Here is a 13,473-nt window from a genome sequence, read left to right on the forward strand (position 1 = left end):
TTGTAAGTAAGCATTTCAAGGTGAAGTCTACAGCGTATCGGTATGTGGTGTATCCGGTGCTTATGACAAATGAAGTTTGATTTGATTCCACACAAATGCCTTTTTCTACTGCATGTACGCTGATACCGCATGTGTATAATCAAATCTAAATGTATTGGTATATGATATAAAGGTAGATGGACGTATGTAGTAATTCAAGACAAAGGGGATGACTAAAACCACATTCTTCTGCGCTGACCAGGGTTTAAGCACATATCAAATCAAATCAAATCAAATTTATTTATATAGCCCTTCGTACATCAGCTGATATCTCAAAGTGCTGTACAGAAACCCAGCCTAAAACCCCAAACAGCAAACAATGCAGGTGTAAAACATACTCATGTTTATCTTTTCATGTCGCTCTCTCTTTTTTTTTTTCATCCTTTATTTATTCCTCCATTTTGTTCTATGCTTTCCTGTTCCTCTGTAGAAGTTAACCCCATAGTTCAGGTCCTCTGTGAGACCCAGAGGACTTTTCTTTACCCTACACATAAATCACTTCAAGAAGTCTACCCAGCCAGCAAATCACCGCCAATTAGTGGTTGTTCTGAGACTCTCCGCTACTCTTTCTCTCTCCCCATGGCTGTGGCCCTGCACTACGGGGAAGGGTGGAGGAAGGGAGATGGAGAAGTGGAGATGAGTTATTGAGAAGGATGGATGGAGAGTGAAGGTGAGAGGTCCAAAACGACGAGGCAGTCAAACTCACACTGATGCCAAAATTGGCCAACGTTATAGAAGCAATCGAGAGAGTTCTTAGTAGAAGCATGTTTGTTTCATCTAAGTTGTTGTGTGGCGTTTCATAGAATTTAAGCGGTACAGATGTGTTAGCTGTTTGGTTTATCGTCGTTGGAGATGTTGTTATTATTTTTTGCTGGACTGCTGATGTACGTGCAGGGCTGGGGTGTAACACACTGCCTGTCTCTCTTTCGCTGTGCGTGTGTGTGTGAGTGAATGTGTGTGTGTGTGTGTGTGTGTACTGGCGGGGCCCTGTGGGTTGGTTTTATGGACAATAAAAGTATGCGCTCTCCTGAGACCAGCTTTATTAAAGCGGAACATCTGTAGGGAGAGGAGAACAGAGAAGCAAAGGAACTTGGCTCTACTCTTCCCTGTTTTGGGAAGTACATTACAGCCTGCTCCAAATCAATAAAACAAGCAGGGCATGCATGTCAGAAATGAATGGATGCAGATTGAGAGAACAAATCACTTGGACTATATTGCAACTTATTGACAGGCGCCCAGTCAAGTGGTCAACACTGTTTGGGCTACAATAATAATAAGGTAACATCCACTTTTTAGAATACATGTAGGTGATGTTTACATTAAAATGCAGTGCTGTCTTCCAGGAACATAACGTAATACCATGGTTGTTGCGAAGGCTACAGGGTCTTTCCTACCTTCCTGTTTGCCTCTGTCTCCCCTGCCAGTCACCGAGATGACGCTAGTGGGACAAGTCCGTAGCTGTCCCTCTGTATCAGCAATGGCATCAGGCCTTGGCAGAACCAGGGTTCCCTGATCGGTCTTCCCTCGGGACAGGGCTGGGCTGAACGGGGCCTCGCCATTGGCCAGCTGGACTGTCTGGAGCCTCTCCATTGTCCAGTACTCATAACAGAGCATTTCTATTGGCCTATACCTTTCAGAGCCTAAACACACACACAGTGTCAAGCCACTGAGATTAGTGAACAGACAAACAGCAGAGAACATTGGACATGCTCAGAGCCTGTCAGTCTTCTGCATCATTGTGTAAGAACCCTGGCTGTGGAGAGATGAGGCTTAGCGCTTCCATCACCTCGTCCATTAAATTGTCTCTCTTTCCACTACACACAGTGCATTCGGAAAGTATTCAGACTCCTTCCATCTTTCCACATTGTTACTTTACAGAAATCTTATCAATCTACACACACTGCACCATAATGACAAAGTGAAAACAGGTTTTTAGAAATGTTTGCAAATGTATTAAAATTCTAAAACATAAATATCTTGTTTGCATAAGTATTCAGACCCTTTGCTATGCGACTCGAATTGAGCTCCATTTCCATTGATTTTCATTGATGTTCCTACAACTTGATTGGAGTCCACATTTGGTCAATTCAATTGATTGGACATGATTTGGAAAGGCACACACCTGTCAATATAAGGTCCCACAGTTAACAGTGCATGTCAGAGCAAAAACCAAGCCATGAGATCGAAGGAATTGTCCGTAGAGGAAGGGGGAGGGTACCAAAAAATGTCTGCAACATTGAATGTCCCCAGGAACAAAGTGGCCTCCATCATTCTTAAATGTAAGAAGTGTGGAACCACCAAGACTCTTCCTAGAGCTGGTCGCCCGACCAAACTGAGCAATCGGGAGAGACGGGCCTTGGTCAGGAAGGCGACCAAGACAGAGCTCTAGAGTTCCCCTGTGGAGATGGGAGAACTTTCCAGAAGAACAACCATCTCTGCAGCACTCCACCAATCAGGCCTTCGTGGGATAGAGTGGCCAGATGGAAGCCACTCCTCAGTAAAAGGCACCTCAGCCCGCTTGGAGTTTGCCAAAATGCACCTACAGGACTCTTAGACCATGAGAAACAAGATTCTCTGGTCTGATGAAACCAAGATTGAATTCTTTGGCCTGAATGCCAAGCGTCACGCTTGGAGGAAACCAGGCACCATCCTTACGGTGAAGCATTGTGGTGGCAGCATCATGCTGTGGGGATGTTTTTCAGCGGCAGGGACTGGGAGACTAGTCAGGATGGAGGGAAAGATAAATGGAGCAAAATACAGAGATCCTTGACAACCTGCTCCAGAGCACTCAGTACCTCAGACTGGGGCGACGGTTCACTTTCCAACAGGACAACGACCACAAGGACACAGCTAAGACACTGCAGGAGTGGCTTCGGGTTCAAGTCTCTGAATGGCCCAACCAGAGCCCGGACTTGAATCCGATCAAACTTCTCTGGGGAGACCTGAAAATCGCTGTGCAGCGACGCTCCCCATCCAACCTGACAGAGCTTGAGAGGATCTGTAGAGAATAATGGGAGAAACTCCCCAAATACAGGTGTGCCAAGCTTGTAGCGTCATACCCACGAAGACTCAAGGCTGTAATCGCTGCCAAAGGTGCTTCAACAAAGTACTGAGTAAAGGGTCTGAATACTGTAAATGTGATATTTTAGCAGGTTTTTTTATAGTACATTTGCAAACATTTCTAAACCTGTTTTTGCTTTGTCATTATAGGGTATTAATAAGGCTGTAACGTAACAAAATGTGGATGAAGTGAAGGGGTCTGAATACTTCCCAAATGCACTGTACGTGGGAGAGGACTGGACTCTGGTCAGGGTCTCCTGTTAGTGAAGAGATTTACAGCAGAGAAATCCCCAGCTGCCACAATCACAAGGTCAGGAAAGCCTTCGCATTGATTCTGACTGCTGGGAAAGATACGGTGCCTGCTGCCACGGTGATGGGTGCTCCTGGCTGTGTGTGTGTGCACGTTGTGACGACCCTCCGACTCGGTCTGACGTTTTCTTTCTCTTTGCTCTTGTTTTCCTTATTAGGATGTTGGTGGGCGGAACTGGGAGGGTCGTCAGCGACATGGGACACACCTGGGCCCGGGTGTGTCCCGGGATAAATACACCTCTTCCCCATTCATTGAGGAGACTCTCTCCATGCAGACACACTGATAGAGTTTGGGTGTGGCATTTTTGTTTGTTTGTTTGTTTGTTTGTTTGTTTGTTTGCTTGCTTTGCCACCTTTCAACACCCCTCATTACACTACTGATTACTGACTACACACACCATTGTTAATTGTATTTACGTTACCTCAATAAATATATTTGTGTTATTCCTAATCACCACGTCGTCTCCCTGTTTGTTACAGACTTCGAGCCGGTTCGTGACAAGTGGGGGCTCGTCCGGGATCATAAGGTAGCTTCCTAGACATTTTGTCGTACAGCGCTTTGTTGCGTTATGAAGGACTGATACTAGCGTCGTTGGGATTACCAGTATGTGTGTTGCGTTTGGGAGAAACTCGGTAGGTGCTTTTGTTTGCATCTTTTGTTACAGCTTTTTTTGAGTTGTAATGTTTGGTGTCCAGAATTGGTTGCCTTTGTTTGTTTGGTAAACTTGCCACTGCGGTGGATAGTTGTGTGCTGCGTTGGAGAGACTACATTGGTTAGTTTCCAGGCCCCTGCCCAGGCTGGAGACTTGCTCTACTCGCTGTTGGGACATCGGTCCGAGGAGGTGAGTACAGTCGGCTGTGTACCTCAGTAGGAGATTTGAGTAGGGTGGTGACACTTGCTACCCGGAGCTATAGCCTTTTCCCCCTGTTAGGCTTAGCGACGTGTTTCACTCTGGAATACGTTGGGCATGGTTATTTTGTTTGTTGTTTTTGTGTGGTGTCTGTGGACTGAGGGGGCACATCCATGGCTTGGGGGAATCTGCCAGCGTGCTGGGTGGTTTATTTCCTTGCCAGCTGGCTACAGTGCATAATTACCCACCACAAATCCGCATGAAGACTAGGGTTGAGTTACTGTAGGTTTTGGGGAAGCTCCATATATATCTCATGTCTCTTCTGTGGTGCCTGGTGTGATTGTCATTTCTCTGGTTGTGGTCTGATGTTCTCAGCAGAGGGGAAAAGCGATATTATTTTGGGGGGGGTTATTTACTTGTGACGGTGGCGTCTAATGTAGACGAGTTCATCCGCTTTCCGTCAGAGGAACTGTTAGAATGTTGTACTAAAGAACAGCTGTTGAAGACCGCTGAACACTACAAGGTTGAAATTAGTGATACATGTCCCGCTCCTCCGCTCTCTCCACTGGCTTCCAGTTGAAGCTCGCATCCGCTACAAGACCATGGTGCTTGCCTACGGAGCTGTGAGGGGAACGGCACCTCAGTACCTCCAGGCTCTGATCAGGCCCTACACCCAAACAAGGGCACTGCGTTCATCCACCTCTGGCCTGCTCGCCTCCCTACCACTGAGGAAGTACAGTTCCCGCGCAGCCCAGTCAAAACTGTTCGCTGCTCTGGCCCCCCAATGGTGGAACAAACTCCCTCACGACGCCAGGACAGCGGAGTCAATCACCACCTTCCGGAGACACCTGAAACCCCACCTCTTTCAGGAATACCTAGGATAGGATAAAGTAATCCTTGTCACCCCCCTTAAAAGATTTAGATGCACTATTGTAAAGTGGCTGTTCCACTGGATGTCTTAAGGTGAACGCACCAATTTGTAAGTCGCTCTGGATAAGAGCGTCTGCTAAATGACTTAAATGTAAATGTAAATGTCAACAAAACAATTGTTAGGTTGACATTGAGAGCCAATCGGATGGAGAGTGGTATTGTTGAAGTTACCGATGGGGCAGCCTCTGCCGAGGACTCGCCGCCTCCCCGTCTCGTTACAACAGCTGCTCCATCTGTTAGCAACAGTAGTCGTCTTTTTGAACAGCAGAAAGAACTGCTTCTGTTACAGCTAGAGTATGATCGGGTAAAGTATGAAAAGGAATTGGAATTTAAACAGGATTTGGAGCATGCTATAATAAAGCTGCAACAAGAGCGGCTACAGTTGGTTAGGGAAGGAAAGCTCTCAGGGGACAGTTTGCTCTGGGAAGGTGACCCAGATTTATCTAGGGGTCGCTCCTCTCTTGATCGTGCCCCGGACTCATTTGATATTGTTGGAAACTTACGTATGTTGCCAAAATGTCATGAGAAGGACTCTGAGACGCTCTTTTTGTTGCAGCTCGTTGCTGAAGAGCTTGCTCGTGCGCCCTGTTCCTGAATGTCTACGTGACTGATCACTGTTTATTTTGTTTGGTATTGTCCTGTTCTGTCGCTTCCTGTGCGCAAAGGTTGCCTGAGGTCTGGGGAGGACGAGGTTGGCTGGGGCAAGTGGAAGTGTGAACACATACCCCCCTCTCTCCATGCAGACACACTGATAGAGTTTGGTTGTGGCCTGTTTGTTTGTTTGCGTTGGCACCTTTCAACAGCTCTCATTATCACATCTATACACGCAACCACTCACTTACACTGCTGATTACTGATTACACACACCATTGCTAATTGTATTTGCGTTACCTCAGTTCATAAATATATTTTTGTTATTCCTGATTTCCACCTTGTCTCCCTTTTTGTTGCGGACATCGAGCCGGTTCGTGGCAGCATGTGTGCGCTCGGGAATGTGTGTACTATGATCTAGTCTGCTCAGCATTTAGAAAGGGTGGGCTTGAGGAAAGGGTCAGTAAAGGGATCGGATTACCACACCCCAGTCAGTCCCTAAAGAAAGTGAACATACACAGGGACTAGCAGGAGTGTCCCAGTCCCCGACACTTGCCTGCTCTTGCCTTGATTCAGCCCCATCTGGCCCGATTGTTTCACCAGCAATTTTGCAGGCAATCCCCAAGAAACACCAGTCTGGCTGCATTTATAAAGAGAGAAAATAAACTGCTGGATCCCAAATGTTGCTTGGATAGGGTATGAGATTGCAAAACACTGTGTGTGTTTGCATATGGCATGGGTGTATAGGGTGATTTTGTTTGTGTGTGGGGATTTCTGTGGGTGTGAGCAGCCGCACCGGACATAACTGACTCACCAGTCCAGGGACAAACTTAAAGCCCAGGCGGAGTAGAATGGAGTGATGTGGAGAGATGTGATGTTTGATGCAATGCACTGCTACAGCTATGCAGCACAATATTAAGCAGGCGGGCAGACCAGGGGAGATCGCTTCCTGTTTACCAGGTGCATCTTCAAAGGAGAACTGATCAGACAAGCTCCTCCAGAGCCAACAGGCTGACTGGGATGTCTCAGTTAGGGTTAGATACAGCGAGTCATGTTGTGGTCTACTCCAAATATACAGCGGAGGTGCTAGTTCACTTGTATCGTAAAGCTTGATTTTAGGGATCATTAAAAGAATGCACAGTACAGTTTAGATGGCATACCACTCTCAGCAATAGCTTTCCAGGTTTGTGGAAATAGCTGGATGGGTTTGCTGATCCAGACAACAGCGCACATGAATAGACAGATGTGATAATGCACACCCAGATTATATTACCACTCACACAGACCTACTACGCCCTGCTCACGCCCTGAATCACTTTCTACACACACGCACACACACACACGCACACACACGAAAACGTCCAGCTGCATGAGAAGAGTTTAACTCAGCCAGTCAGAAAAGGGGTGTGGTGAAGGAGACTGAGAAGGAGGGATAGAGAGAGAGGGGGCAAAGGAGAGAGGCCATATGAAACCAGCAGAGCATAAGCCACGCTTTATCCTGCCAGTCTGTCCCGCTCTGCGAGCACAGGAAACACGCGACTCCCCCAGCCCTCACTCACTCATTCATCACGCTCTTTCACACACTTCTACAGACACACACACAGCGGCTCACAAAGGACTGGAGGATGGCTGTGTCCATGAGAAGAATGAATGGGTCCTGGAGAGGGATGGCTCTAGCCCTGGTTCTCTGTACTCTGCTCCTACACAGTGAGTACTACCCCTCTTAAAGCCTCCCCACCTGGCTCTGTGTCTTACATGCTCAGTCTTAAACTATGGTTGAGTCAGTAAGCGAACTCTTGTAGTCCTTTGTCTTCTCTCTGAATCTGAGAAGCTAGGAGAGAGTTAGAAGGTGACCAAGGCAGAGTAGGGGGGAGAGAGTTAGAAGGTGACCAAGGCAGAGTACGGGGGAGAGAGTTTGAAGGTGACCAAGGCAGAGTACGGGGAGAGAGTTAGAAGGTGACCAAGGCAGAGTACGGGGGAGAGAGTTAGAAGGTGACCAAGGCAGAGTACGGGGGAGAGAGTTTGAAGGTGACCAAGGCAGAGTACGGGGGAGAGAGTTAGAAGGTGACCAAGGCAGAGTACGGGGGAGAGAGTTAGAAGGTGACCAAGGCAGAGTACAGGGGAGAGAGTTAGAAGGTGACCAAGGCAGAGTACGGGGGAGAGAGTTTGTGAGCAAGCAGGATGACGCAACATGAACTCGTAACTTCAACTTTATGCCAAGATGTGAACGTGCCAATCAAATGTACCATGATGTAATTCCCAGCACCTTAAATAGCATGTGAGTTTTCTCACAAGTGTGTTCAGCAATGCTTGTGTTATTATGTGACATTAAGCAGTTTGGAGAGTTATGGGGCTGGTGAAAAGTTCTAGCGGTGGCCAGCTGACAAAGGGGCCTCATGCAACTGCTCTGGAGTGGAAAGCTGCCGTTGAGAATAATTGGAGACTACATCCTGAGAAGGGTTTGTGTGTGTGTGAACATAAAGATGTTTCATTGTCCCATGCACCGGATAGGCGCAGTGAAATGTGTTGTTTTACAGGGTCAGACAGAGTAGTACTGCGCCCCTGGAGCACATTAGGGATAAATGCCTTTCTCAAGTGCACATTGACAGCTTTTTCACCTTTGTCGGCTCGAGTATTTCGAACCAATGCTCTAACCGCTGGTTTATCTGCCGTGTGTGTGTGTGTGTGTGTGTGTGTGTGTGTGTGTGTGTGTGTGTGTGTGTGTGTGCGTGTGCGTGTGTGTGCGTGCGCGTGCACGCTTTTTCCAAAACAGGCTCCGCTCATTTCTGAAACATGGAGGTCCATTAAGCATATTTTATTCAGACGTAATATTTTTAAAAATAGGGAAATATACTTCTGGGAGTTCAATCGGCATCTCTGCAGTGTGTTTTGGGGGTCTTTCCATCTGCGTCCAGAAGTTTAATCGGAGAAGGAAGCTTATCCTGTGTCTGATTTCCTGCTTGTCCTCTGAAGATGCAGGATGTGTGTGTGATGGGGAATTGCCCGTACATTATCTGTTGATTCAGCAGGGTGTATAAATAGGTCCCTTAAGGGACGTCCCTTAGGTTGGTGGCAACCGTCAAACTGTATGTGTGGTGGGGATTTCTGTTTAAACGGGGACCTCTTTTTCCCTCATGTTGGGACGGTGAGGGTAGAAGGTTCAGCAGTCTGGTCCAAATCACACCGTTAAGTCTGTTAATATAGATGATAATTGCAGAGTGTTGTGGCTTGGAGAGTTTAGTACCGGCTCATCTGGGAACAGGGACAGTAAAAACATTAGTTCTCTGGCACATTGTGAACACTATGTCGGACCAACCAGGAGGAGGAAAATAAACGGTGTAGGGCTTAATGTTACCCCGAAGTGGACCAGAACGCGTCCGAAAGAACACGCTCTATACGCACGGCACATTGGAAAGGCGCATGTGTCACGAACCGGCTCGAAGTTCGTAACAAAAAGGGAGACGACATGGAGATCAGGAATAACACAATGTATTTATTAACTAAAGTACACTAAACACAATTAACAATGGTGTGTGTAGTCAGTAATCAGCAGTGTAAGTGAGTGGTTGCGTGTATAGATGTGATAATGAGAGCTGTTGAAAGGTGCCAACGCAAACAAACAAACAGGCCACAACCAAACTCTATCAGTGTGTCTGCATGGAGAGAGTCTCCTCAAAGAATGGGGAAGAGGTGCATTTATCCCGGGACACACCCGGGCCCAGGTGTGTCTGCATGGAGAGAGTCTCCTCAAAGAATGGAGAAGAGGAGCATTTATCCCGGGACACACCCGGGCCCAGGTGTGTCTGCATGGAGAGAGTCTCCTCAAAGAATGGGGAAGAGGTGCATTTATCCCGGGACACACCCGGGCCCAGGTGTGTCTGCATGGAGAGAGTCTCCTCAAAGAATGGGGAAGAGGTGCATTTATCCCGGGACACACCCGGGCCCAGGTGTGTCTGCATGGAGAGAGTCTCCTCAAAGAATGGAGAAGAGGAGCATTTATCCCGGGACACACCCGGGCCCAGGTGTGTCTGCATGGAGAGAGTCTCTTTAAAGAATGGAGAAGAGGAGCATTTATCCCGGGACACACCCGGGCCCAGGTGTGTCTGCATGGAGAGAGTCTCCTCAAAGAATGGAGAAGAGGAACATTTATCCCGGGAAACACCCGGGCCCAGGTGTGTCTGCATGGAGAGAGTCTCCTCAAAGAATGGGGAAGAGGTGCATTTATCCCGGGACACACCCGGGCCCAGGTGTGTCTGCATGGAGAGAGTCTCCTCAAAGAATGGGGAAGAGGTGCATTTATCCCGGGACACACCCGGGCCCAGGTGTGTCCCATGTCGCCGACATCCTAATTAGGAAAACAAGAGCAAAGAGGTAGAATATGGCAGACAGAGTGGGAGGGAGTGGGAGGGTCGTCAACCGAACAAATGGTTAGATGTTCAACTAACTATCAACTATTTAGGTTTATATTGTGAAATTGGTTGAATCAGAACACTACTGTACGTCAGTAAAATGTTACCATTCCCGTTTCAGGTTAGCAGCTTTTTCAGCTCTTGCTTTTCAATAGCACAGGGGTGTTGCCACAAGTCGTCCCTATCTCCTCCCCCATTCCAGACACAGCCAACCACGCTCCACTGGTCACACTCACCTGCAACATAGTTGACACTTGTGCCAAAGGCACCGCTATGTGAATTTGCCAATGAATGCTCAGCATTTGGAACATATTTGAAAAACCTCTGCCAAACCCAGAACATAAACCGCTGTAGATTGTTGCAGGGTGATTCAGTTCTGTGTGTATGGCCGAGGTCATTGGCATGTTTTGTAGAAGCTGGTGGTACTGCTTTTGAAATGTAAAGATATTCACGCCCCTGATGAGTCTATAGAGAGGCCATGTGTTCCATATCAGCCCCCTGTTATTGACACTTTTCTGTCCCTCTTCTAAACTACATGAAGAGGTTGGATGTTAAGTTCCATGAAAATGACATATTGTCAAAGAGAAATACTATTTGAATGTTTCACAGTGAATTAACATTGTATCTATATTGGGGAGGGGTTTTTATCATGTCTTGGTAAGTTGATGAATCCAGCATCAGTCCAGAGGACAGTTGTGGTCTTGTTCTTGAAGGGTATTTGCTGTGGATAAGGTTTAATCAATGACACAGTGGAATTAGGGCCAGTGATGTAATCAACCCTGGGAGGAGAGGCAGCTGATTCCAGAGTTCTATTAAATAACCTTGTTTGTGCTTCTACTCAAAAGAGCCAAACATGAGCCATTACAGTACAGGCCTCTGGCTATATCTGGAAACTAATAAACTCATACCCCAAGGGCCACTGGGCTTATCTTTCATACAAACATGCATGTTTGTGGATAGTCTGATGGCAGCATAGCATGGAAAGCCTCTGGGGAGATATCATTGAGGTCAACCACATGACCCCCCCCACCCAAGACACTGGAGCTCCACTGTGGTGAGTTACAGTTGGAAGCTACAGTTAGTTGGACCGTCATCTGCACCAGTTGCAGCGTGGCTATGGTGACTCGAGGTTTATCGTGGGTAACTGAGATGGGAGTCCTCTGTAACTGTAGTCATTAGGGCTCCTAAGCACCTGACCACAGAAGGCCATGCATTCCAGTGGTAGATGCAGGGCTCAGATGTTACAGCAGGAATGCCAATGCAAACCTTTTTAGAGGTGTCAACCACTGAGACCAACAACCCAACCAACCAAAATTGGTTGTGTGAAAGTTCACACAACTTTCATTAGGTCGCGGCAAGTGTTTTTGTCACACAAAAACTGTCCAGTCGTGCTGATGATAATAGAATTTTTGTACCAAATATTTGCCTGATGTTCTAAGAACATTCCTAGAAAACATTTAATCTGTTCTTTTAAGGTTCCCAGAATGTTTCATTAAGTTGTGGGAAAAAATATGTTCCCAAAACACAAAAACTGTCCAGTTGTGTGGATGATTCTAAAATGTTTATTTTAGGGGTGCAAAAAACATTCACCTGATGTTACAAGAACGTTAGCAGAACGCATTTTGTCTGTTCTGTGAAGGTTCCCAGAACGTTTCTTTAGCTTGTTGGAACATTGTGGGGATATGACGAAATACTTTTTAATTTTTTTATACACACTAATAATTCGATAATCATAATAGTCCAAATGGAATACGCCGACTTTAAAACATCTGATTTTCTGAGCAGGACAAGTAAATGGTTTAATCGTGTTCCCGCGGTGCCAGCACCAGCCTCCCTCTTATGCGCGAGTGAAGTGAGTTCTGAAAAACTCAAAATATACGTCTTTAAAATAGTTTTCACACACAAACTTCATATGTCCGTTATTTTGGGGAATAGGCTTCTCAAAAATAGCATTGGTTGCTGTGGTGGAACGTTTTATTTTGATTGGCGATTTTCCTGCATTTATCAAAGTCCTATCAGGTAGTCTGAGTTCAGGTGTGTCCATGTACACAGGGTTATTAGTGAAATCGTTCGTCTTACAAAACATTCAAATATTTAAATAAAACTATATTAATCTGAATATTCACAATTATAATTTTATTGTGTGCATGTAACCAGTGGCGGCCCGTCATCCAGGGCAGGTGGGGCTCCGCCCTAACTGTTTTGAGACCCACATTTTTAGCAAAGAAATATACTTTGGGGGGGGGGGGGGGGGCTTGCCTGTTTTGCATGTTATTTTGGCATTAATACATGTCACATCAGTTTGCAAACAATGTCAAAAATATACATCATTGAGTTACTAAAGCTGCATACAAACATGGCATACAAAACACTTGTTTTCTGGAGTAAGGCAGCTCCAAAATGCAGGTTTTTCAGCCTAGCTCAGTGCTTTCTGTGGTGGTGGGGCAAGCCAGCAGAAAATAGGAGCGATTGGCTTAATGTTCTGTCACTCATGGGGACACTATGTCACCACCAAGTGTAAGGGTAGACATCGAAAGTTCAAGCCCTTTGGGTCAGGCCATAGTTACATTAGTAGTGCCCTTCCAAGAAGGCTCAAGGTCATTGGCCACAGATAAAATGACATCAAATCACGTTATATGTACAGTAGCTTTGATTGGACTGATGTCAACATCTAACTTTGAAAATCTTAGCTAGCAGTCATCATGAATCAAGTCGACAATCTACTGGAAAATCCTTTTTAAATTATAGATAAAATGTATTGGTGCTCATCGGCCATTGGACATAAACATTACACAACAAGTCGTGAACTCAACAATGAGTGGTTTGAAAGGAATCGGTGACAGTGACTAACGAGCTCCGACTGGGAAAATCAGTGTTGAACGGTCATCCAACTCGGAATTGTAAATCCGGCCTCTTTCTCTTTCGTTGATGAAATGAAGGACCGACGCACATTTCCATTTTTTTTTTAAAAAAAAAATATAACCTTTATTTAACTAGGCAAGTCAGTTAGGAACAAATTGTTATTTACAATGACAGCCTACCCTGGCCAAACCCTTCCCTACCCCGGCCAAACCCTCCCCTACCCCTGGCCAAACCCGGACGACTCTGCACCGCTCTATAGGACTCCCAATCACGGCCGGATGTGAGCCAGCCTGGATTCGAATCAGAGACTGTAGTGAGGCCTCTTGCACTGAGATGCAGAGCCTTAGACCACTGCGCCACTTGTCAAACATGTCTTATATGCTGCTGCATAAATGATGTAATATGCCAGGAAGATATGTATA

General features: G+C 46.3%; 1 protein-coding gene across 3 annotated transcripts in view; it reads left to right on the top strand.

Annotated features, from left to right (window-relative positions):
* The first annotated feature begins 7,210 nt into the window (after positions 1-7,210).
* cd34 (CD34 molecule) overlaps positions 7,211-13,473 on the top strand; it is a 35,035-nt gene continuing 28,772 nt past the window's right edge. For all 3 annotated transcript variants that reach the window (XM_029622401.2, XM_029622402.2, XM_065005466.1), the window contains exon 1: positions 7,211-7,487. In XM_029622401.2, coding sequence (XP_029478261.2) covers positions 7,406-7,487 — 82 coding nt within the window. In that variant the 5' untranslated portion in view covers positions 7,211-7,405. The remainder of the gene's footprint in view (positions 7,488-13,473) is intronic.

The sequence above is a fragment of the Oncorhynchus nerka genome, linkage group LG20 (assembly GCF_034236695.1).
Source record: "Oncorhynchus nerka isolate Pitt River linkage group LG20, Oner_Uvic_2.0, whole genome shotgun sequence".
Lineage (NCBI taxonomy): Eukaryota > Metazoa > Chordata > Actinopteri > Salmoniformes > Salmonidae > Oncorhynchus > Oncorhynchus nerka.